We start from the raw sequence: 24,637 nt of genomic DNA, 5'->3' as shown, positions 1-24,637 counted from the left end.
GCTTTTCTGCCATGGACACTAATGTTTCACAGTTATGTAATGGTTCTCCTGAAGTGGGTAAATTTGGAAGCAAGGTGGCAGGGTTAAGAGTTGAACAGCGTTTCAAGGTAATATTTTCACTATTTAGTAAGGTTATTTCATACCTTGTAATTCTCTGATCCGAGAATGCCTGTGTTCTATGTTTTATCAATAATGCTTCTGTCTCATGTGGGCACATTATTGTTAATGGACATCCCAATACTAAATCAATGGTTTTTGTTACTAGTAAGGCTGTAGCAGCTACTCCTCTAAGGCATGGTGGTGCTCCTGCTGCTACTGAATCTAGTTGGGCAGAATAATAAGCAATTGGGCGCTGAGAAGGTCCCAAAGTCTGAGTTAACACACCAGAGGCTACTCCTCTTCGCTCATGCACATATAAAGTAAATGGCTTGTTGTAATCTGGGATGCCTAGAGCAGGGGCAGACATGATAGCCTTTTTTAGATCTGATAGAGCTGACAAGTGTTCAGGCTCTAATTTGAGGGGTTCAGGAACCGAATACTTTGTTAATGCTATAAGGGGTTTAGTGATTTCCCCATAGCAAGGAATCCATTGTCTACAAAACCCTGTTGCTCCTAAAATTGCTCTCAGCTGTTTCTTAGTGGTAGGAGCACTCAATTTTTAAATGTTCTCAATTTGTTTTGGAGAAATATAATGAGCACCCACAGTCAAGATGAATCCCTAATATTCTACTTTTTGGAGACACCATTGAACTTTATCCTTTTTTCTTTTAATATGTAGGATTTTTAATAATAAATCAAAAGAAAGAGAAAAGAAAAAAGGTTCTTTCAGTCAAGTGAGCAGAGCAAAGAGAGCCAGAGATTCACATCTGCAGCACTTTAGCAAAAGCACAAACTCCAAAAAAGAGAGCCCCGCAGCGTGGGTCTCAGGCAAATTCATCTCTCAAGCCTCCTTATGTAAAATGCGGAAGTTACTTAAAAGGATGCTGGGAATATAGCTCAGGTGTGACAAATTTTCCATCTGCACATCTCTTAAACTTTAGTATTTTATTTTGTTTTTTGCTACTACCCTCAGCTCTAGTTCTGGATTTCAGCAAGTTTTAGTTCTTCCAAGGGGTATGACGTTCTCTGGACTGAGAGCTCTGTAACCTGCTAATTCTATCTCCTCTGGGGACTGCTGATGACTTGTAGGCCTCAGAACACTGTGAGCTACTTTACCCTGAGGATTGGGGCTTCACTGCAGGCTTGAAGGGGCCAACCTCCCTGGACTTGGAGCCTCACTACAAGTTTGTGTTAGGGCTTGGGACTTCAAGGGGTGGACATTGGGCACTTTGCTGTTGACTTAGGCAGGGTCCCAGGGTCTTGAATTTGACTTGTCCCAAGCATAGTTTCTTAATTACTACTCAACCTGATGCATTTCAGTAACCTGTAAATTATTCTCTATATGGCTGCTAGACTGGCCCTCCTTTTGTGTAGATCTGGCCATGCCAATCTTCTGCTCAAAACTCTTCCGTGACTTCCTATTATCTATTATGTAAATTCCCATTCCTGGCTTTCAAGGCCTTCCAGTCTTATCTTGTATTACCACCTTCCATATATATTGTAGCCAAACTAGATCATTCACCATTTCCTGTACACACAATGTTTCCTGTGTTTTTAATGTTCTCACTTATGCCTGTTGTATTCCTACCTTTTTTAGACTCTAACCTCCTTGTGGAGAAGGGGTTTATGTCATGAATTTTTTATCTCCCCAGTAGCTAGCATTTGTATTAGCACTTTTGTTCATGTGGGCTTGACATTTATTGAATTGTTGAATGTAAACAAATTTGTGAGAAAATTATTTACTTATATTCACTAAAATCTTTTATTTGAATGGAATGTCTGACTTTATTTTATTTTGAACCAGGGTGGTAAATCTCGTGAAAAAGTGGTTAAGATCTTAGCATCCACAACTCCGGAAGAGATTTTGGAGAAATTGAAAAGGCAAGCAGAAGCTCCCTAAAATAAGCCCAAAAAGCCAGATATGAACATTATGTTTCATGGAACCTTTTAATACTAAAGAAGTAAATTCATAAAGAGAAAAATCTAGATAATACTTGGAAGATAGTGCTTTGAAGAATAATAGGCCTCCGAAAATACTCTCCATAGAATGTTGGAAAAATAAGTATCAGCTGATAAATGCAAAGTATGCTGTGCCCAAACTTCACTTACTACTGGTAATATCCAATTCAAAACATTATGGTCCAGTTTGTAAAATTCCAGACAGGTTTGATACTACTATTGGTCTACCCTAAGTTTATCTTGTGGACTACTACTTAAATTTTGTGGAACTAAACACTGAAAGAGTTGACAGTGGACTTCTAGTGCCAAGATGGTGGAGGAAGAAAACCACATTCCTCAGCCCTCCCAAATTCCCCTCCAAAAGGCACTAAACAAAAGCCTCATAAAAATTTTTGGAGGAAAAAATCCGCTTACCAGACCAGCACAGCCACAAGACCAGGTGAGAGGTTGAGAGCAGGCAGCTGCAAAGACAGATCACTCCCTGAGGCCAGCCAGCAACTGAGCTTCCCCCTCCTGGACTAATCAAAACTGAAGTTCCATCTCTCATGACTGGCCAACAGTGAAGCTCCACCCCTGAGCTGTCCATCAATGAGTTTCTGCCTCAATAAAAACTCATAGTGAGGACCTCCATCACTGCAAAGCAGCAGTGAGGCATCCTACCATGCAAGCCAACAGCTAAAGTAAAGGGCATGGTGCAAATCAAAAGTAAAGCTCCATGCCCAGTGTATGAAATGTGGAACAACACTCTCTTCAGTTCACAAATAGTTCAACATTAGTTTTTTAAAAATCACAAAATAAAATGATTAAAAAAAAAAAAGAGTCTGACCGGATAGTTACTATGGTGACCAGGAAGTTCAAGATACGTAGAAGAGGACAACATTGACAAAATAGCTGCATGTGGAGCTTCAAAGGAAAATACAAATTGATCTCAGGCCCAAAAAGATCTAATGGAAGAGTCAAAAAGAACCTTAAAAATCAAAAAGGCTGACAGGGACTCTAGAGATTACCTATTTTATCTATGCCATCTTGCAGATGTGCAAATAGACTCAGAAAGCCTGAAAGACCTACCTATGTTCACATAGATTATAAGCATCACTGAGACAGAGCTCAAATCTCTTTACCCTAAAAAGCAATGAATGTTTTCCATATGCCATCCTATTACCTTGCACACTGTTATTTAAAAGTGTTAAGAGAGATAAATGTATAGAAGCAGCTTGGCATAGTGAGTGGAGTCCTGGACTTGAAGTCAAGACAGTTACTTCTCTGAGTTCTAAGAAAGGCTTTTAGGCTGTATATTTTAGATGGATTGAGATCAGGTGGACAAAATCACAGGCCCCTTTTTCTATAAAGAAAACATGATGGATTTGTTGAATTGATAACATTTAAAATGTACTTTTAGAAAGACGTGGCTCTTTTTTTCTTTTTTTTCCATCCCTACCCTTAAGTGAATCAAGTTTTTTTTCTTCCCTCCAATATTACTCAGACATTTGCTTCAGTCTAAATCAATTTTAGTTGTCGTAAGGAGAATGTGTTCCAAGTTATTTATATGATGCACAGACACCTTCTTCTGCAATTCCTAAAGTAGTTTATAGTAGTCTTAAGTCATTAATTAGGGAGCATCAACAATGATTTGGTGTGTATAAGGAATGTTACTGTTTTATTGAGGAAACTAATGCATAATATGTTCTTTATAGAAGAATTTTTCATGTAGAAGTAAATTTCATATTTTGAAGATTTAAAAATTTTATTTTTCGTTTTTTTTTTCCTTCTGGTTAATAGTATAGTTTTAATAATTTACATGTTGAAAGCCATACTGGTAGAATCATTAGGAGGTTATCTGCATTTTGGAAGGTATTTTTATCCATTTCTATCACTAAAACCAACAGATATTTTAATAACCTAACTAGTAGTAGTATCCTCCATTAATATTATTTAAGATCAATCTGCAATTAATAATTGAACTGGTATTGAAACCAGGTTTTCTAACTCTCAACCCCACTATTGAGCAGCTCGGTGGTGTGTAGTGAATAGAGTACCAGGCCTGGAGTCAGGAAGACTTGAGTTGAAATTCAACCTTAAACTTTTGCCAGCTCTGTGACCCTGGGCAAGTAACTTATCCCTGTTTGCCTCAGTTTTCTCATCTGTAAAATGATCTGGGGAAAGAAATGGCAAACCATTTCAATATCTTTGCCCCCAAAACCCCAATATTAGTGTTATTGAATACAGTACAGCATTCTCCTGGATCTGCTCACTTTGCATCAGTTCATATAAGTCTTCCCAGGATTTTCTGAAATCATCCCATTCATTTCTAATAGCACAATAGTATTTCATCACAGTTACATACCACAGCTTGTTTAGCTCTTCCCCAAGCGATTGGCATCTTCTCAGTTTCTGATTCTTTGCCCCATGAAAAGAGCTGCCATAAATATTTTTGTACATATAGATCCTTTTCTTTTTCCTTTAATCTCTTTGGGATACAGAACCTAGCAGTGGTATTTCTGGGTCAAGGGATATGCACAATTTTATAACCTTTTGAGCATAGAGGATCTATGTCCAATTATAGACAAGGAAACTGAGGTACAAAAAGTTTAAGCAATTCAAGATAACCAATTTACCCTCTCACTGACTGCCCAAATGAAACTGGTCTGGTAGCAACATGGAAGCTTTTGTTGAAATAAGTCTGTGGGACATCATCTGGAAATTGAATCAGAGGGATAAGAATTATGCCAATGGATCATCGATGGCAGTGGACCTCATTCTGTACTATAGAAAGTAGTATCCCACACTTAAACAATACATACAAATTAGAACTTAAGACATTTGGGGAGGTGGGGTGAGGCAGTTACTCACATTACAAAAGGATTCACCTTATGATTCTTTTAAACATCTATATCCTCTACTGCATTTAAAGTAATTTTTAACAAATCTCTTACCCTCTATCTTAAAATCAATACTAAGTATCAATTCCAAGGCAGAAAGAGGTACAGGCTAGGCAATTTGGATTAAGGGACTTGCCCAAGGATACCCAAGGTCACATTTGAACCCAGGACCTCTCCAGGCCTGGCTCTATCCACTGAAACATCTAACTGCTCCTTGTATTTAAAAGAATTTTTAAAATTTAGTTTATACCAACTCTTCAAGGGTACATATGTTGTAAGTAATGTGCATCTATATTTGGGAAAAATAAAACAGCTTTGTATCAGGGATGTATTGACTTAACATTCACTTTTTTATTCTGAGTTCCAAATGCTCATCCTCCCTCTCACCTGTTTCTCATAAAAGATTTATTTCTAAAAATCCCAATTCTCCAGGTTTAAGGCTTTTCAATTCTGCATATAAAAATCCTTATCCCCCAGGTGAAAGTAATTTTCAAATACATTCAGATTCCACATACTTTGTGTATCAGAGAGATAGCTGATGCAAGCCATGATTATGTAAGTTTTGATCTATATCCTAATACTTTATCTTAGTGGTTCTCAACCTTTCTAATGCTGTGACCCTGCAATACAGTTCCTCATGTTGCAGTGACCCCAAACCAAAAAATTATTTTGGTGGCTACTTCAAAACTGTAATTTTGCTACAGTTATGATTTGGGAATGTAAATATGTGATATGCATGATGTATCCTCATTGCCATAAATTGAGAGGTTGAGGACCGCTGGTTTATCTGAAATTTGTCACCTACCAACAAAGAATAAAATAAATTCATCTTAGATTGCTCACCAGCTATTACATGTGTGATTTTTTAGTCCAATGGCCTTAGTAGCTAACAAAAATTAGAAAGGACCCTTGGAGAACATATAGTCCAATTTCCTCATTTTGTAGATAAGGAAATAGAATCCCAGAAAGGTTGTGACCTGCTTGTGATTACGCTGGTATTAAGTGGCAGATTAGAACCCAGAGCTTCTACCTTAAGACCCAAAGCTTTTCCCACTTTACTACATTGTCCCATTAAAAGGGACAGGATCAAATTTTTGGGAATAGTCTCAATATTATCACTAATGCCAAGGGGTTAGGGTAAGAGTATGAAGAGAAATAGTAAGCAGCTTGTGAATACTTTTTTTTTTTTAATTATCTGTGTAGCAAGTTAATTCTTGGGGGCAGCTGAGTGGCTCAGTGAATTGAGAGACTAGCCTAGAGACAGGAGGTCCTGGGTTCAAATATGGCCTCAAGACATTTTCTAACTATGTGACCCTGGGCAAGTCATTTCACCCCAATTGCCTTGCCCTTACCTCTCTTCTGCCTTGGAACCAAAACACAGTATTGCTACTAAGAGAGAAGGTAAGGATTAAAAAATGGTCAATTTTTCCCAGTTATGATGAATGAAGGAGGAAAGAAAAATCAAAATATCAGCACTTCCTACCCTGAAGCATCAACTATACAGTTCATAGGGTATCCTGACAATTTACTTTTGAGAGCTTAAAGAATGCTCGAGAATATCAGATTGCTTGAAATGGAATTCCACTTAACAATACTTTTCCTCACAAGGGTCCTTTGAGGTAGAGAATACCAGTGTTATTATCATTCTTTTATAAATGAGAAACCACAGTCGAGTTATCTGTTGTCTGAATTAGTAAGAGCCACGATGTGAATCCAAGTTTTATGTTTCCCAAGAGCAGTGTTCTCAATTGTACCATGTTGCACATCCTTTTATATTCTACATATTTCAACAAGTAGGCATAGTTATTAAAAAAAAGATATACTTTTCTATTTTCATCTTACTCTCTGCCACAATTTGCCACTATTAGCCACCCTGAGATTTCATGATACTGTCTTTTCTTGATTTTCCTACCTGTGTGACCACTCCTCAGTTCTGTTGGCTAGGCCATTATCTATATCATCCCCATAACTCTGGGAATACCCTGCCAAGGCTTTGTACTACACCTGTTCTCTATATACGTTTAGTGACTTCAGGAGCTCCAGTGGATTTAATTATCTACCTAAATGATTCTGATCTGTTTATGTCTCTCCTAGTCTGTCTCATGAGCTTTAGTTCTTTATCACCAATTATCTGTTAAACATTCAAACTGGATGGCCCACATACATCTCAAACACCACATGTCTAATACTCTATCCCATAAATTAATCCTTTCCTGAATTCCTCCATTTCCATTTAGGGTATAGACTGCCTTCTAGTTTCACAGACTCAAAAGCAGGATTATCCTTAATTCCTCACTTTCCTTTGCCCCTGTATCAAGTATTGCCATTTGACCTAAACCTCTCCTATCTGACCCCTTTTCACTATGGATGGAGGCACCACAGCCCTTGTTACTGTTTGCCTGAACTGTTACAATGGCTCCCAGTTTCATCTCCTGCCTAAGGTCCCTTTCCATTGCAATCTATCCTCCACAAAGTTGCCAAAATGATTTTCCTTAAAGTGCAAATCTGACCATGTCATTCCCCTACTTAGTAAAGCTCAGTAGTTCTTTGCCACTTGGATAAAATACAAACTCTGGCTCTTAAGACCCTTCACAACCTAGCTACAACTCATTGTTCTAGGAACTCAAAGGCATACCAAGTCATAGAAGGTTTGTGATGTGTGTCAGTGAAAGGAGCAACTACAACCATAAAATACTGGATCCTTGAAGTATAGGCCACCACCAAAGCCCTAGTAGTATAGTTTCAGTCTTTAAATAACAGCTTAAAAGGACATCTACGTAGTAGTCAGTAGAGACAGTAAACTTCTGAAATTCTTCAGAAGAAAAAAAGAAAAACAAACCCAACATTTTTTTTAAGACACCCAATAAGTTAAAATGATATATAACCCTATAAGAAAAAAGGTCATTGGTAACTCTTAAAAATTGTTATTATCACCTGGGCAGCTAGAAGAATTACACTTAGAGGAAATAGTGACAAATAGTGACATCCTATAGAGGATGAAATGCCAAGACATAAATATGTATATAGAAATATGTATGGATAAATACACATATATGTGTGTGTAGTAGTAGTAGTCTCTCGGTAACCGAGGATGATGATTGTCTGTGCGTTTTTGTGCACAAAGACACTTGTGCATGAAGATTTAAGTAGAAAAGTCGATGCACAGAGACAGTCCCACTCTCTCGGTATTGGAAGCCTGGATCCAGTGGCACGAAAAGTCATTACACCTGGAGACTTCCTCAGCTGCATTGGATGGCCGTGTTGTCCTTTGTGCTCCAACACGCCCTAAGCACTCCACAGTGCCTTGCTGTATTGCCATCTCAGCCATTGAACCTTCTTGTTGGTTTCTTCCGCCTATTCTGCTGAAACAGTCTTCACATGCTGGGTGAGCAAAGCCCTAGTTCACCAGGGGTCGACGACGATGATGACCAGATGGCTACCCTCACAAGGTTTAGCCAGCCTGTTGAAGCCATTGCCCAAGGTGTAGCCGCTGCCGCATGCTAGCAGCTACTGGGAGTCACAAGTGAGACCTGGGTGTCAGGTGAGGGTCAGAGGCTGGAGAGCTGCCCTAGGAGGGCACAACAAGCCCTCCATACCAAAGATATTACTCCTCCCTGAGCACCCCATACACCCCATGTGTGTGTATATATGTATATATATATACAACTAGAGCTAAAAAAAGAGGTTAATACTAAAAGAAATGGGAAAAGAAAAATAAGGGGATAAATTTACATGTTACAAAGAAGCTCAAGGTGGGAGAGGGGAGAACATCAATACACTGGAAGGATAAAGAAGTTAGAGATAGGAAATACTCAACTCTTACATGCACTAAAATTGACTCAAAGAGGGAAGACTAATCCAATCCATTGGGGCAGAGAATTGATTTGCGTCCTATAGGGAAGTAGAAGGGTAACAAACAGACTGGTGAGGAGGGAGAAGGGGAGGTAGTTTAAAAAGACTGTAAAAAAAATAAGGGGGGATTAAGGGAGGGGATAGAAAGGGAAGTAAAATAAGGATGGGAACTAGGGGGACTGATTAAAAACAAAACATTGGTGTAGAAGGAAATAGTGAAAGAAGAAAGTGGAGGACTAGGAGTAGAAATAAAAATGCAGGGAAATACACAGCTGGTAATCATAACTCTGGATGTAAATGGAATGAACTCACCCATAAAACGCAAGTGAATAGCAGAGTGGATTAGAATCCAAAACCCTACCATATGCTGTCTATAAGAAACACACATGAGGAAGGTAGACACACATAGGGTAAAAGTAAGAGGATGGAGCCAAATCTACCATCAACTGATAAAAAGAAGGCAGAAGTTGCAATCATGATATCTGACAAAGCCAAAGTAAAAATAGATCTAGTTAAAAGAGATAGGGAAGGTAATTACATCCTGATAAAAGACAGTATAGACAATGATGTAAATCTTGAAATTTCTCAGACTTGTGAATGTTAAAAATTTCTACATTGGGGAATTCTCCATTGGAACAATTCCCTACTGGGAACATTCCCCATTTTGACAGTGAGAACTCTCCTTCGATCAGAAATGGGAGGACCTCTACTCCACCCGTACTTAGGACTGCTTTGGGGGAGAAAACTCCTTGCTGAACAATGAAAGTACTTTAACCCATACTTATAATGAGGCAAAAAGTTCTTTAAGCCATGCCTATTTTTAGAATTAATACGATGGGGTGCTAAGTACCTATTAAAGGTCAGGCAACTTGTAAACTTGACAGGAGCAAAGAGGTGAAAACTTATTCAGAAGTTTTTCTGGTTCAAAGTTACTAAAGGGATTAGTCGACCCAGCAGTGAATTCAGAATGGGCTGTCCCTTGGAAAACGTCTACTGTGATTGGTAGATGGAAGAACTTAGGGGAGGTGACATAGGAGAAAACCCCCTATATAAGAAAAAGCAGAATCTCTTGAAAACAATCCTTTTGGAAAATCCCTTTGGAGAATATCTCTTGAGAGAGGCTCTGGAGAAGGGAAGCTCTTGGAGGACAATCTCTAAGGAGGTCTCGCTGGAGCTCCTCTGAGGGGACTCTGTCCCTCTGGAGGCTCTTGAGAGAGGCCCTTTGAAATAGTCTCTGGCTGGAAGGCTCTTTGAGGAGGACTCTGGCTGGAACTCTCTCTGAGGAGACTCTGTCACTAGAATCCTTGCTTAGACAGACCTTGTGGTGAGTGATAAAAGACTGAGTGACTGATCTCTCTTAAGACTCAGGTCTAGGCCATGTTGGCTTAAGGCCCTTCATACTTATTTTCTTTTTTCTCTCTTTCTCTCTTTTCTTTAATTCCTCATTGTATTATTAATTAAATTCTCTATAAAACCCAGTTGACTTGGGTATATTCATAATTGGGAATATTTCCCTGGCGACCACCTTATATTTGATTTAAAACCAAGACACTGTAGTGAAACATATTTTCTGTGGTCACACAATTTACTCACCCACTCTTATATCTACTACAGTTTATATCTTCTACTATTTTACTCACTACAGTTTATGTCTCTAACTCTTTTAAATCTTACAGTTTATGGCATCCACTCTTTTAAATGCCACAATGAGGAAATATCAGTACTCAACATGTATGCACCAAATGGCATAGCATCCAAATTTCTAAAGGAAAAACTAGTGGAGCTCAAGGATGATATAGATAGAAAAACTTTACTAGTGGGAGACCTGAACCTTCCTCTATCCAAACTAGATAAATCAAAACAAAAAATAAATAAGAAAGAGAGGTAAGAGAAGTGAATGAAATCTTTGAAAGCTTAAGAGTTAGTAGATATGTGGAGAAAAATAAATAGGGACAAAAAGGAATATTCTTCTCAGCAGCACATGGTACATTTACAAAAATTGACCATGTATTAAGGCATAAAAACATTGCAAACAAGTGCAAAAGAGCAGAAATAATAAATGCAACCTTCTCAGATCACAATGCAATGAAAATAATAATTAGTAAGGGTACATGGAGAGGCAAATCAAAAATTAATTGGAAATTAAACAATATGATTCTCTAAAATCAGTTAAAGAACAAATCATAGAAACAATAATTTCATTGAAGGAAATGACAATGATGAGACATCCTTTCAAGATCTATGGGATGCAGCCAAAGCAGTACTCAGGAGGAAATTTATATCCTTGCGTTCATATATTAACAAATTAGGGAGGGCAGAGGTCAATGAATTGGGCATGCAAATTAAAAAACTAGAAAGTGAACAAATTAAAAATCCTCATATGAAGACTAAATTAGAGATCACAAAATCAAAGGAGAAATTAATAAAATTGAAGGTCAAAGAACTATTGATTTAATAAATAAGACTAGAAGTGGATACTTTAAAAAAACAAATAAAATAGACAAGGTACTGGTCAGTCTAATTAAAAAAAGGAAAGAAGAAAACCAAATTGATAGTATCCAAGATGAAAAGAGAGACCTCACCTCTAATGAAGAAGAAATTAAGGCAATCATTAAAAACTATTCTGCCCAATTATATGGCAATCTAGGTGATATGGATAAATGTTTACAAAAATTATAGATTGCCTAGACTAACAGAAGAAGAAATAGACTACCTAAACAACCCCATATCAGAAAAAGAAATAGAACAAGCCGTCAAAGAACTCCCTAATAAAAAATTCACAAATGAATTCTACCAAACATTCAAAGAACAACTAATCCCAATATTACACAAACTATTTGACAGAATAAGCAAAGAAGGAGTTTTACCAATTTCCTTTTATGACACAAATATGGTACTGATTCCAAAGTCAGGCAGTTCAAAAACAGAGAAAGAAAACTATAGACCAATCTCCTTAATGAATATCGATGCAAAAATCTTAAATAGGATACTATCAAAAAGAATCCAGCTAGTGATCATGAGGGTTATTCACTGACCAGGTAGGATTCACCTACCAGGAATACAAGGATGGTTCAATATTAGGAAAATCATCCTCATAATTGACTGTATTAACAAGCAAACCGACAAAAAACACATGATTATCTCAATAGATGCAGAAAAAACCTTTGACAAAATACAACACTCATTCCTATTGAAAACACTAGAAAGCATAGGAATAGAAGGGCCTTTCTTAAAAATAATAAACAGTATACATCTAAGACCATCTGCAAACATCATCTGCAATGGGGACAAACTAGAAGCCTTCCCAATAAGATCAGGAGTGAAACAAGGATGCCCATTATCACCTCTATTATTTAATATTGTACTAGAAACACTAGCAGTAGCAATTAGAGAAGAAAAAGAAATTGAAGGCATCAAAATAGGCAATGAGGGGACCAAGCTATCACTCTTTGCTGATGATATGATGGTCTACTTAAAGAACCCCAGAGAATCAGCCAAAAAGCTAGTGGAAATAATCAACAACTTTAGCAAAGCTGCAGGATTCAAAATAAACCCACATAAGTCATCAGCATTTCTATATATATCGCCAACACATCTCAGCAGCAAGAATTAGGAAGAGAAATTCCACTTAAATCACCCTAGACAATATAAAATACCTAGGAATCTATCTGTCAGACAAACACAGGAACTATATGAACACCACTACAAAACACTCTCCACACAATTAAAACTAAATCTAAACAGTTGGAAAAACATCAACTGCTCATGGGTAGGACGAGCTAATATAATAAAAATGACAATCCTGCCCAAATTAATTGACTTATTTAGTGCCATACCCATTGAACTACCAAAAAACTTTTTTACTGAATTAGAAAAAAACCATAGCAACATTCATTTGGAAGAACAAAAGATCAAGGATATCCAGGGAAATCATAAAAAAAAAAAATGCGAAGGAAGGAGGCTTTGCAGTCCCAGATCTCAAACTATACTATAAAGCAGTGGTCATCAAAACAGTTTGGTACTGACTAAGAGACAGAAAGGAGGATCAGAGGAACAGACTTCAGGTAAGTGACCTCAGTAAGACAGTCTATGATAAGCCCAGAGATCCCAGCTTTGGGGATCAAAATCCACTATTTGATAAAAACTGCTGGGAAAATTGGAAGACAGTATGAGAGAGATTAGGTTTGGATCAACATCTCACATCCTACACCAAGATAAACTCAGAATGGGTGAATGACTTGAATATAAAGAAGGAAACTATAAGTAAATTAGATGAACACAGAATAGTATACATGTCAGATCTTTGGGAAAGGAAAGACTTTAAAACCAAAAAAGAGCTAGAAAAAAATAACAATGTAAAATCAATAATTTTGATTACATCAAGTTAAAAAGGTTTTGTACAAATAAAACCAAAGCAACCAAAATTAGAAGAGAAGCAACAAATTGGGAAACAATCTTCATAACAAAAACCTCTGACAAAGGTCTAATTACTCAAATTTATAAAAAGCTAAACCAATTGTACAAAAAAATCAATCCATTCTCCAATTGATAAATGGGCAGGGGACATGAATAAGCAATTTTCAGTTAAAGAAATCAAAACTATTAATAAGCACATGGAAAAGTGTTCTAAATCTCTTATAATCAGAGAGATGAAAATCAAAACAACTCTGAGGTATCACCTCACACCTAGCAGATTGGCTAACATGACAGCAAAGGAAAGTAATGAATGTTGGAGGGGATGTGGCAAAGTTGGGACATTAATGCATTGCTGGTAGAGTTGTGAATTGATCCAGCCATTCTGGAGGGCAATTTGGAACTATGCCCAAAGGGTGCTAAAAAGATTTCCTGCCCTTTGATCCAGCCATAGCACTTCTGGGTTTGTACCCCAAAGAGATAATAAGGAAAAAGGCATGTACAAAAATATTTATAGCTGTGCTCTTTGTGGTGGCAAAAAATTCAAAAATGAGGGGATGCCCTTCAATTGGGGAATGGCTGAACAAATTGTGGTATCTGTTGGTGATGGAATAGTATTGTGCTCAAAGGAATAATAAACTAGAGGAATTCCATGGAAACTGGAATGACCTCCAGGAACTGATGCAGAGTGAAAGGAGCAGAACCAGGAGAACATTATACACAGAGACTGATACACTGTGGTACAATCAAATGTAATGGACCTCTCCATTAGTGGCAATGCAGTGGTCCTGAACAACTTGGAGGAATCTAGGAGAAAAAACATCATCCACATTCAGAGGAAAATCTATGGGGGTAGAAACAAAGAAGAAAAACAACTGCTTGAATACACGAGTCAAGGGGATATGGCTGGAGATGTAGACTCTAAATGAAAATCCTAGTGCAAACATCAACAACATGGAAATAAGTTTTGATCAAGGACACATGCAATACCCAATGAAATTGCGTGTCGGCTATGGGAAAGGTGGGGGAGGGGGGGAAGGGAGGGAAATAATGTGATTCTTGTAACCAAGGAATAATGTTCTAAATTGACTAAATAAATAAATAAATAAAACACTGGGGCTGGAGTCAAGAATACCTGAGTTTGAATCCAGCCTCACACTTCTTAGCTGTGTGACTCTGGGCAAGCCATTTAACCTCTGATTGCTTGACAAAAGAATTGCTAGAGAAATAAATGACAAACCATTTGTCATTGCCAAGAAAATCCATTGGCCATGGTATCATGAAGAGTTGGGCACAACTGAATGACAAAACAACCAAAAAACAGCCTAAAATTATTCTAAGACTTTGGGGACATTGTATTGTGATGACAAATTTTGAAACATAATTCAAGCACTTTACATAAATGTGAATATCTCACTTTGGTCATTTAAATGGAATCACATACAATCATAGAATTGTTATTTAGAATTGGAAAAGACCTTTATTAAGAGCCTGCTATGTGTTAGGCATTATGCTCATTGCTAAGGATACAAAGACAAAAGTGAGACCCCACTCTGGAGAAAGCTTATATTTTAATGGGGGAAGATACTGTATATATAATCATATACAAATCATATACAAAATGAACACAGGGCAGGATGTAAAAAAATTAAAATTAATCATCAATAATAAAGAATGTTATATATTCAGAGATGTATTAATGATCATTAGAAGTAAAGGAATAAAAAAGTAACAAAATAAAAAACCATATGCCCATGGCTAATCAGTCTGTTCAAAATCCCCTCTTACCACCAGACACCTACAGGAAGTAAAGAATGCAGACCAGGAACGCCCACTGACTATATCCCTCTGCCTACAGGAAGTATGTAATGACAGGAAGTCAGTGGGTGCCTGGGAAATGCAATTTTTGATAACAGATTTCTAATTACATAAGGGGCAACCTTAGTAGCTGAGAAAATCAGGAATAGCTTATGCTTCAATTGAATTTTTAAGGAAAACACATTCTAAGTCAGAGGAGAAAAGGAGAATATTCCAGGTATGGGGACAGCTAATGAAAAGGGCAATGGAGACCACAGAAATGGTATTATGTGAAGACTAGCAAGTAAACCGATATGTACATACAAATAAATAATTCAGAAGAAAACTGGAAATATAGAAAGGGGCCAGTATATGAAGGACTGTAAATGTCAGCCATTAGAGTTTGTATTTGATCCTAGAGGTAATAGGGAGCCACTGGAGTTTGTTGAGTAGGTATGTGACATGGTCACCTGCTGCTTTGGGGGAAAATAATTTTGGTAGCTAAGTGGAGAATGAATTGGATTGGGAAGAGATGATGTAGGGAGAGCAGTAAAGCTATTGCAGTAGTCCAGGCAGCAATTAGAGATGAGAGCCAGAATAGGGCTATTGTAGAGAAAAGGTAATGACAGAAGGGTGACTATTCCAGGGTACAATATCCAAGGGACAAGAGATAAAAAATGATAGTAGACTAATTATATATTTATGTGAAGTAATCTTGATACTGGAGGGGAGAAACAGGGTGGTGAATATTTAGATAATGTTCAGTGGAGAGAGAAAGTAAGTGTGGAAATGTATCACAGATTAACCAAGCAGGAAAAAAAAAACAAAACAAAACAGATTAATTCAGAAAATAAAGCCAACCTAGAATAGAATCATGACATAGCAATGATAGAGAACTTTAGGTATCCAAATATCACTGAATTTCTCTACCAAAAGCAGAGTAGCTGATAAATTCTCAAAATTCTTTAGTGGTAATTTCATTCTTCAAAAAGTAAATAAAGGAATTTGCTTGTTCTGAAACTGATCCTATCCAAAAAGGATGAACTAGTTGCTTACGTGGAAATGATGGAACCTTTGAAAGAAAGTGACCTCCCACCCCAATCTTCAAATTCATCATAAAGAAGAGGAAAATTGAACATAGTCCAATAGATGCTCTTGATTAGAATACAGCTAATTTTTAAAATAAAAAAAAATAAGTAGGACTTGGTGTTAAGAGGGCTAGGCTTGCTTCTTTTTAAGGGCAAGGAAGCCAGGCTTCTGAATTTTATTGCTTTTGGAGGAGTAGGACTTCAAAGACTGATATGGATGCTGAAGGCATAAAAAGCCCAGCCAACATAGAAAGATTCTGTTTAGGTTTGACTGAATGCTAACCAGAGAGTCATAAATAAAAGATTAGAAGTGGGCAGTGTCCAACTCAATCAGTGGTTGTATCCTTTTAGATTCTTATATTGTGAGTATATTTCTTTTTATTGAATTTTATGGTCATAAATGTCTCATTAGTATTCCAATCTCAGCATCACTAGAGTGGTCTGAGCTAGCCCTGACTAGGAATCTGGCCTCAAATTAAGGAAAATTAGCTCATCAAGTATAGAAACTCCCTAAAATGAAATTCTGAAGATAGCTAAAGCAAATAATATCAATGAAAGAATAATAGTATTAAATTTAGAGTTGAAAGACCTAAATTCATATAACACTCTGCTAATTTCTGTATCTGTGACCTTGAACAGGTATGAAATTGAGATTTACTCCACCCTACTTATTCTTTAGAATTTTAGCCACCAGGAAGGTCTATACAACCACTTAAGGATTAAGTGTGGGAGAGGAAGGTCTATGACCCATGTGTGCTAGCAAATGACAAATCAGAAACAACTGACTTCCCCCCTGGGCAGTCCAAAGCCAAGTTTAAGCCATCATTGGTACATGTAAGACACAGGAAGTGATGCAAAGAACTGCCTTTATATTTCGTAGTCACTTCCTGTGAGGAGGTCTTGGCCTTGGAACTTAACCATGGAGGGTTTGGGTTTGAGATCTCAGACTGCTTCTCCTTGGACTGCCACATGGTGAGTGAAAAGGCTGACTCCTTTTCCTTGGCTTTTCTGGAGGCACCAGCCTGGAGAGGCCCATTGTCTTGGGACTCCCTTTCCCTTGGCTTTCTGGAGTCATTAGCCTCTGGAGAGACCCCTCATCTTGGTAGAGGCCTTGTGGCTAGAAGCCATGTTAAATTTAATCCTCTGAGCACACACACACACACACACACACTTGGCTGGGTCCTCTGAATTCCTGCCTGGTGTGACAGAGGCTGGCACATAAGAAAAGTGCCAGGCTGAAGAATGTGTGGATCTGATCACTTCAACAGGGAGGGGCTCGAGGAGGATGGAATCTTGGAGGAACAGAAGATTCTGGCTGGAAGAACAGTTGGTCTCTCAGTCAGGAGAAATCAAAGAGAATGTTGAATAAGACTTTCTCCTGAAGGTTACCCACTTTTTCCTGCTTGTGTCTGGAAATCTTTCCCTCCAACACTTCCTAATTGAAGGGACACACTGAAGAGAAAACCTGAGAAAAGGCATTTTGAATCTCTGTCAGGCTTTACCTCAGCTCCTATTGCCCTGGGTCTGAACTGTGGCCAGGAGGCCAAACCCAAGGGAGTCAACCTGACTTTCTCTCAGGGGGCTCAGGCTGTTGTGAAGATTGGATTTGACTCTCTCCTGATTGTAACAATGAAGGTACTTAGCTCTTCCTTGATTGTGAAGATTAAATTGTAATCCCCTGTCTATTTTTAGATTTTAATCCCCAAAGTGAGAACACAGTACTTAAAGTTGACCTACCCATTTTGGATTTTAACCACAAAAAGGTGTGAACACCCATTTCATACACTGAATGGGAGGTCTGTGACCTACCTGTGAAAGAGTTGGCAGTCCTGGAGTGGAGTGTTGGCTGTGATTGGTAGACATAAAATTTAGGAGAAGTGACCCAAGAGAAAAAGGTCTTTAAAGTGGAAACAGAGACATACTTGGTACAGACTCTCAGACTTGGAGTGAGGAGGGACACATGGCTGAGAAACTTGACCCTGGAGGAGCTCGTGCGGGAGACCTCAGACTGCTTTCCTTTTAGACAGTCACCTTGGTGAGTTTAAAGGCTGACTTCCTTCCTTGCCCTTTCTGGAGGCATGAGCCTCTGTGAAAGGCCCATCATCTTGAGACTCCTTTCCCCTGGCTGGGGTCTTAGAATTGCTACCTGGGTCAGAGGAAGCCAGAGCTTGGAAGAGAGCGCTCTCTCTCTCTCTCTCTCTCTCTCTCTCTCTCTCTCTCTCTCTCATTCACTCTCTCTTTTCTCTCTTCTTTAATATCTTCCCTCTATTGTAAAATAAACTACCATAAATTCCATTTGACTTTACTAATTCATTTTTGGGATTTAGAAATTAAATCCCTGGCAACCAATTAAATATTCAGTCCAACCATAAAATTAACACAGCCAAAGCCCAAGTTCCCCCAAAACTTGAGGAGGGAGGGAAAAGGGTTTTATATAGAGACAGGGACCCCCTTTTTCCCACTTTCCTTTCCCATTCTTTCCCTGTCAGTTATTACTTTGTATTACCCTGATTGAGCTGACATTAAGATAGTTATCTTTTCCCCAAGCTGTGAATCAAGTGTGAGTGAACAGGTCAAGGGAAGACCCTTTGGTCTCAAGTAGTGGAGGGGGGAGAAGAGGGACAAGAGCAAATCTGGGAAAGCAGCCATAACTAAGGAGGGAAGGCAGAAGGAGGAAAATCTTCAAACCACCTCTCCTCTATCTGAACCAACCCTAAACATCAGCTGCCTCCCCTGAATCCCACTTTAAGAAGGGAGGTCTCCACTCTTTTCCTCTCTATTCTGAAAGACTGAACCCCTCTGGTTCAGATCAAGTGGGTGCAGCTATCTCTTTTCTTTCTTTCTCTCTCTCATTTCCTTAATTTCTTTCCTCTATTGTAAATAAACTACCATAAAAGCCATTCTGACTTGAGTAATTCATTGGGATTTAGTAATTAAATCCCTGGTGACCAACTAAAAATATATATTCAGTCCAACCATAAATTTTACCCCTTGCACAGGTCATATAACTTCTCTTGATCCCAGTTTCCTCACATATTAAATGATAGAGTTGGACTAGATCATCTTTGAAGCAACTTACATATATAAATCCTAAAAATTCTTTAGAATTGGAAGGAAGTTGAGGAGAACCATCTAAAAAACTTAATCATAAGAAATTCACTGACTAGCCTAGATTTTAAAGACATGTAAATAAAATGGAAGCAAGAGGAAATAACTAATGATGAATACAAAATAATGACCCAGTGTTGAAGGAACAATATATGGAAAGCTAAAGCACAGAATAGGAAGCTAACAATGAACTAAAGGAATATAAAAAGTTTTGAGAGGCCTAAGTTGGTAGCAAGAAGAATAACAAAAAGGGGATAGTTAGTATGACTTCTCTGAGTAGATGGTTGATAATATGATATTTAGAAAGCAGAAGTATGCAACATTTGTTTCTGGAGCTGGAGGGGATGTGGCAAAGTAGGGACATTAATTCATTGCTGGTGGAGTTGTGAACTGATCCAGCCATTCTGGAGGGCAATTTGGAACTATGCACAAAGGGCGATAAAAGAATGTCTACCCTTTGATCCAGCCATAGCACTGCTGGGTCTGTACCCCAAAGAGATAATGGACAAAAAGACTTGTACAAAAATATTCATAGCTGCGCTCTTTGTGGTAACCAAAAATTGGAAAACGAGGGGATGCCCATCAATTGGGGAATGGCTGAACAAATTGTGGTATATGTTGGTGATGGAATATTATTGTGCAAAAAGGAATAATAAAGTGGAGGAGTTCCATGGAGACTGGAACGACCTCCAGGAAGTGATGCAGAGCGAGAGGAGCAGAACCAGGAGAACACTGTACACAGAAACTAATACACTGTGGTATAATCGAACGTAATGGACTTCTCCATTAGTGGCAGTGTAATGTCCCTGAACAATCTGCAAGGATCTAGGAGAAAAAACACTATCCATAAGCAGAGGACAAACTGAGGGAGTAGAAACACCGAGGAAAAGCAACTGCCTGACTACAATGGCTGAGGGGACATGACAGAGGAGAGACTCTAAACGAACACTCTAATGCAAATACTAACAACATGGCAATGGGTTCGAATCAAGAACACATGTGATACCCAGTGGAATCATGCGTTGGCTACGGGGGGGTGGGAGGGAGGAAAAGAAAATGATCTTTGTCTTTAATGAATAATGCATGGAAATGATCAAATAAAATACTATTAAAAAAAAACACATTTGTTTCTGGATTTTTTTTTCTCCTAAAGAAGATTATTTCTAGATTGAGAAAGGTAGATAAAAAAATGCTTAAGTTGAAATTCAAGGTAAGTCAAGAGATAGTGAGAGAACACTTATAAAAATGCTCTTGATGAGGTCAGATCACATGGTTAGAACTAATCCCATTTCAGGAGTTTGATAGAATTGTCAATTTTGGCTGTTTGATTACTGTTAATGATTATGAAAACATCGCGGAGAAAAGAGGTTCTTCAGTAATTGAAATGCTGTCAGGATTTAAAATGCAGAGATGTCTTCATATCAGTGAGCTTGACTATTCTTTGCAAAATTGTTGAACACATTATTAAAGAAATGGCTTATAAGTTTATCTAGGAAGGGAATCACAGAATCTCACAATTAAAAGGGACTTCAAAAATTATCTAGTCTAACCATCCAGCCCTTGATTAAAGGTATTCAGGGAGAGAGAAGGTACTATCTCTAAAGGCATCCTGTATTACTTTTGCTTAATAAATATTTATTGATTGATAGCTTTTAAAGTCTGTACCATTAAAAAAAAATATAGCATTCTGAAATAGTCTATAAAAAGAAAAAAATTATTATGGAGCTTAGATGAAAGTTTAGTTAGCATTTTTCTTCTATAAACAAAACAACAATCACATAATATTTGGCATAGAGAATCATTTTCATCAAAACCATTTAACCCCTTATCAATCATTCTCTCCAAAGGTTCTACTTTCCAGCAAATAAAAGGTGAAGTCAAAGAGATATTTCCATGAACTAATCAAAGACTACTTTCTCCTCTTATTCTGATGATTACCCTAATCAGTAAAGACATGGGTAGAGTATAGGTCAAATTATGGAAAAAGGGTTCAGCTCATAAGCAGATGTAATAGAAGGATTGGGAGGGGAACAGGGGGAATGGAAGGAGAGAGGGAAATGGGGAGAGAGAGAGGATTCTTCTTCCCCTCTCTTTTCTGGGAGAGAGGTAGCCAAGTCTTGTCCCCCTGACAGAGGGAATGTCTCCTCAGAGGATAGTTCTGGGAGATGGAAGACAAGACCTAGAGAGATTAGCTTTGGTAAGATGACCCACTGCCTCCCGTTTGGTCCCAGTTATTGTTGAGAGGCAGGATGGACACTCACTGTCACTTCCCTTCAGAAACCTGGGGTCACTCCACTATTAAGGAGATGTTCCTTGGGTTAGGCAATTTGGATCACTGGGATCCTGAGCCAACCTTCCCTTTTTGGGGAGAGATGTGATTCTCCCCAAATCTTCTGTCCCCTTTCCAAGTATCAGAAACCAGCCAGACCTAATTCTAAAGTAGTAAACAATTTATTTGGGTTCACGCAGGGAAGTAGAGGTAAGGGTGTTAGGCAAGGAAAGTGGGGAAGCAGGAAGCCCTAAAGCTTGTCCTCTGGCAGACTTGCCCCCCAAGTTCTCGGGGTTCAAGGCTGACTGCCTTGAACCCTCTTCTGGCCAGCTGCTGGTTGATCCATATTCCTCAGCTTACTAGCTTTTAATTCAGGAGTTCAGGAACAGGTTAGGGAGAGAGAGAAATCTCAGGGAAAGATCTGGATGGCTCTGGCCAGAGTGAATCCAAAACCAAAACCCTCTTGAGAATTCAGGTAGCTGTTCTTTTTTTTTTTTTAAACCCTTACCTTCCCTCTTGGAATCAACGAATCAATACTGTGTATTGGTTCCAAGGCAGAACAGCAGTAAGGGCTAGGCAATGGGGTTTAAGTGACTTGCCCAGAGTCACACAGCTGGAAAGTGTCTGAGGCCAGATTTGAACCCAGGGCCTCCTGTCTCTAGGCTTGGCTCTCAATCCACTGAGCCACCCAGCTGCTCCCACAAGTGGCTTTTCTTGAAGAGTCTTAGTGGAGGTATTTTTGGGTCCCAGAAGGAATAATAGATCCCAAACGGATGGGCTCTTTCTCAGCTTCCAGGAAAACCACCTTCTTCCTTCACCTCCTGGGCTGGAAGACCATTGACAGTTGGCTTCAGAGTTCTAACCCCTTTAGAACTCCCAGGCTTCTATCTCTGCCCTTATGCTGCTCTTCAGTTGATCTCTCCTTCAGCCTGGCTTCTCATTGCAACCCCCTGGATCTCTCTTTCTTTCATTAAGTAGTAGTAGTCTCTTGGTGTCTGAGAATGACAATTGTCTTTGTGCGTTTTCATCTACGGTGTACCCTCATATGGCTTTGGAGTCCAAAGGCTGAGGCGCACAGTTTGTGGCACACAGGGCATGGAACACCAGTTGTTACAGGAGGTGCGGATGTGGCCTGGTGTCGGCGTTCACGCGCAGTGGTAAGACGTCGATATCGCTCATCTTCAAAGGTGGCGGCGGCATGGTTAATGTGGGCTCGCCAGCTGCTTCTGCCAGAGGCAGCGAGTTCTAGTTGCTTTGGTGTAATGCCAGCCCACTTCAAGTTTGACTTTAGCTGATCCTTGAATCTTTTCTTTGGTCGGCCTTGTTTCCTGAGTCCAGCTGACAGTTCACCATAGAATACCTGTCTTGGTATTCGCTGTGGGTCCATGCGGATGACGTGTCCAGACCATCGTAGCTGGGTTTTGAGGACCATGACTTCGATGCTGGTGGAGTTGGCTCTGCCAAGGACTTCCTGGTTGGTGATTCGGTCCTGCCATCGGATCCTCATGATTGACTGGAGAGAGCGTTGGTGGAATTGTTCCAGCTGTTTCATGTGCTTCCGGTACAGTGTCCATGTCTCGCAACCATACAGGAGCTAGCTGAGGACCACTGTGTTATACACTTTGAGCTTCATCACAGTGCTTACACCTCTGTGTTGGAGGACTTTAGAGTGCAGCCGCCTGAGTGCCTGGCTGACCTTTTGGATCCTGCCATTAATCTTGTGGTCTAGGGACCCATCGTTGGTGATGGTGCTGCCCAGGTACTTGAAAGCGTTGACGTTAGAAAGCTGTGTGCCGTTGATTGTAATGCACGGCTGGTTAGTTGGCCTCCCTGGTGCGGGTTGGAACAGCACCTCTGTTTTGCTGAGGCTGATAGTTAGGCCAAACAGTTTTGTTGCAGTAGAGAACCTGTCCACAATGGTTTGAAGATTATTTTCTTGGTGGGCCATGAGAGCATAGTCATCTGCAAAGAGAGCTTCCAGGATGAGTCTCTCTGTTGTCTTTGTTTTTGCAGTCAGGCGGTGAAGGTCAAATAGTGAGCCATCTAGTTGGTATTTGATGTAGACGCCCAGGTCTAGATCCATCACAGCATGTCGTAATACTTGGATGAAAAATAGGTTGAATAGTACCAGAGCAAGGACATAGCCTTGTTTCACGCCATTGGAGATGTTGAAGCAATCGGAAGTCTCTCCACCAGATAGGACTTCCCCTGTCATGTCGACATGAAAGAGCTGGATCAGTTTGATGAATTTTGCTGGGCAGCCGAGCTTGCTGAGGATCACCCGCAATGCATCCCTGTTCACTGTGTCGAATGCCTTCGTCAGGTCTATGAAGACAATGTAGAGACTCAGGTTCTGCTCAAGGCATTTTTCCTGCATTTGCTTCACTGTGAAGACCATGTCGATGGTGCTGCGATCTGGTCAGAAGCCACATTGTGATTCAGGCAGGTTCTGCTCTGAAACAGATGACAGGAGTCTGTTGAGTATAACACGGGTGAGGATCTTTCTAGCAGTGGAGAGTAGTGAGATGCCTCTGTAGTTGTCACAAGCTGCTCATGCACCTTTGTTCTTGTATTGGGCTACAATGGAGGCATCTCTGAGTTCTGGGGGCATGTCTTCCTCTTCCCATATGCTGGTCAGCACTATGTGGAATGCCTGAAGCACCTTTCCCTTTAAGGCCTTGCACATCTTGGTTGGGATCCCATCTTTACCAGGTGCCTTGCCTGTACTCATTTGTTTAATGGCTTTTTGGACTTCCTTTATTGAAGGAGGGATGTCAAGTTATTCAATGGTGCGGTTTTGGGGGATCTGGTCAAGGGCGCTTTGGTCGACTGAAGAAGGTCGGTTGAGAAGCTGACTGAAGTGTTCTTTCCACCTGTTGCTGATGCCTTTTTTATATTTTATGAGAGTGTCACCATCAGAGGATAGCAAGGGAGTGGTGGTGGGTTTTAATGGCCCATAGACAGTCTTGAAGGCACTGAAAAATTGTTTGTAGTTTTTTGTATCAGCAAAGCACTGGATTTCTTCTGCCTTTTTTCCCCACCATCGGTCTTGCATCTTCCTGATCTCACACTGCGCCATGGCTTGGAGAGACTTGAATCTGTCCTTTTTAGGAGCAGAGTTTGTGTTATTTTGCCACTCCATAAAGGCTTTGTTCTTTTTGCTCAATAGGTCT

General features: G+C 39.4%; 1 protein-coding gene across 3 annotated transcripts in view; it reads left to right on the top strand.

Moving 5' to 3' along the window:
- The window catches only part of C1H15orf40 (chromosome 1 C15orf40 homolog), a 105,463-nt gene that overhangs the window by 15,628 nt on the left and 65,198 nt on the right, over nt 1–24,637 (top strand). The window contains exon 4 of one of the 3 annotated variants that reach the window (XM_001365595.4): nt 1,904–5,782. The exons of the other annotated variants lie outside the window; for them this stretch is intronic. Within the exon in view, the coding sequence (XP_001365632.1) occupies nt 1,904–1,999 (96 nt within the window). The 3' untranslated portion in view covers nt 2,000–5,782. Of the gene's footprint in view, nt 1–1,903; nt 5,783–24,637 lie in introns of those variants that run through there. 3 annotated transcript variants of the gene reach the window in all.

The sequence above is a fragment of the Monodelphis domestica genome, chromosome 1 (assembly GCF_027887165.1).
Source record: "Monodelphis domestica isolate mMonDom1 chromosome 1, mMonDom1.pri, whole genome shotgun sequence".
In the NCBI taxonomy this organism is placed as follows: domain Eukaryota; kingdom Metazoa; phylum Chordata; class Mammalia; order Didelphimorphia; family Didelphidae; genus Monodelphis; species Monodelphis domestica.
The sequence above is the reverse complement of the archived record's forward strand: the minus strand, read 5'-3'. Positions and strand labels throughout refer to the sequence as shown.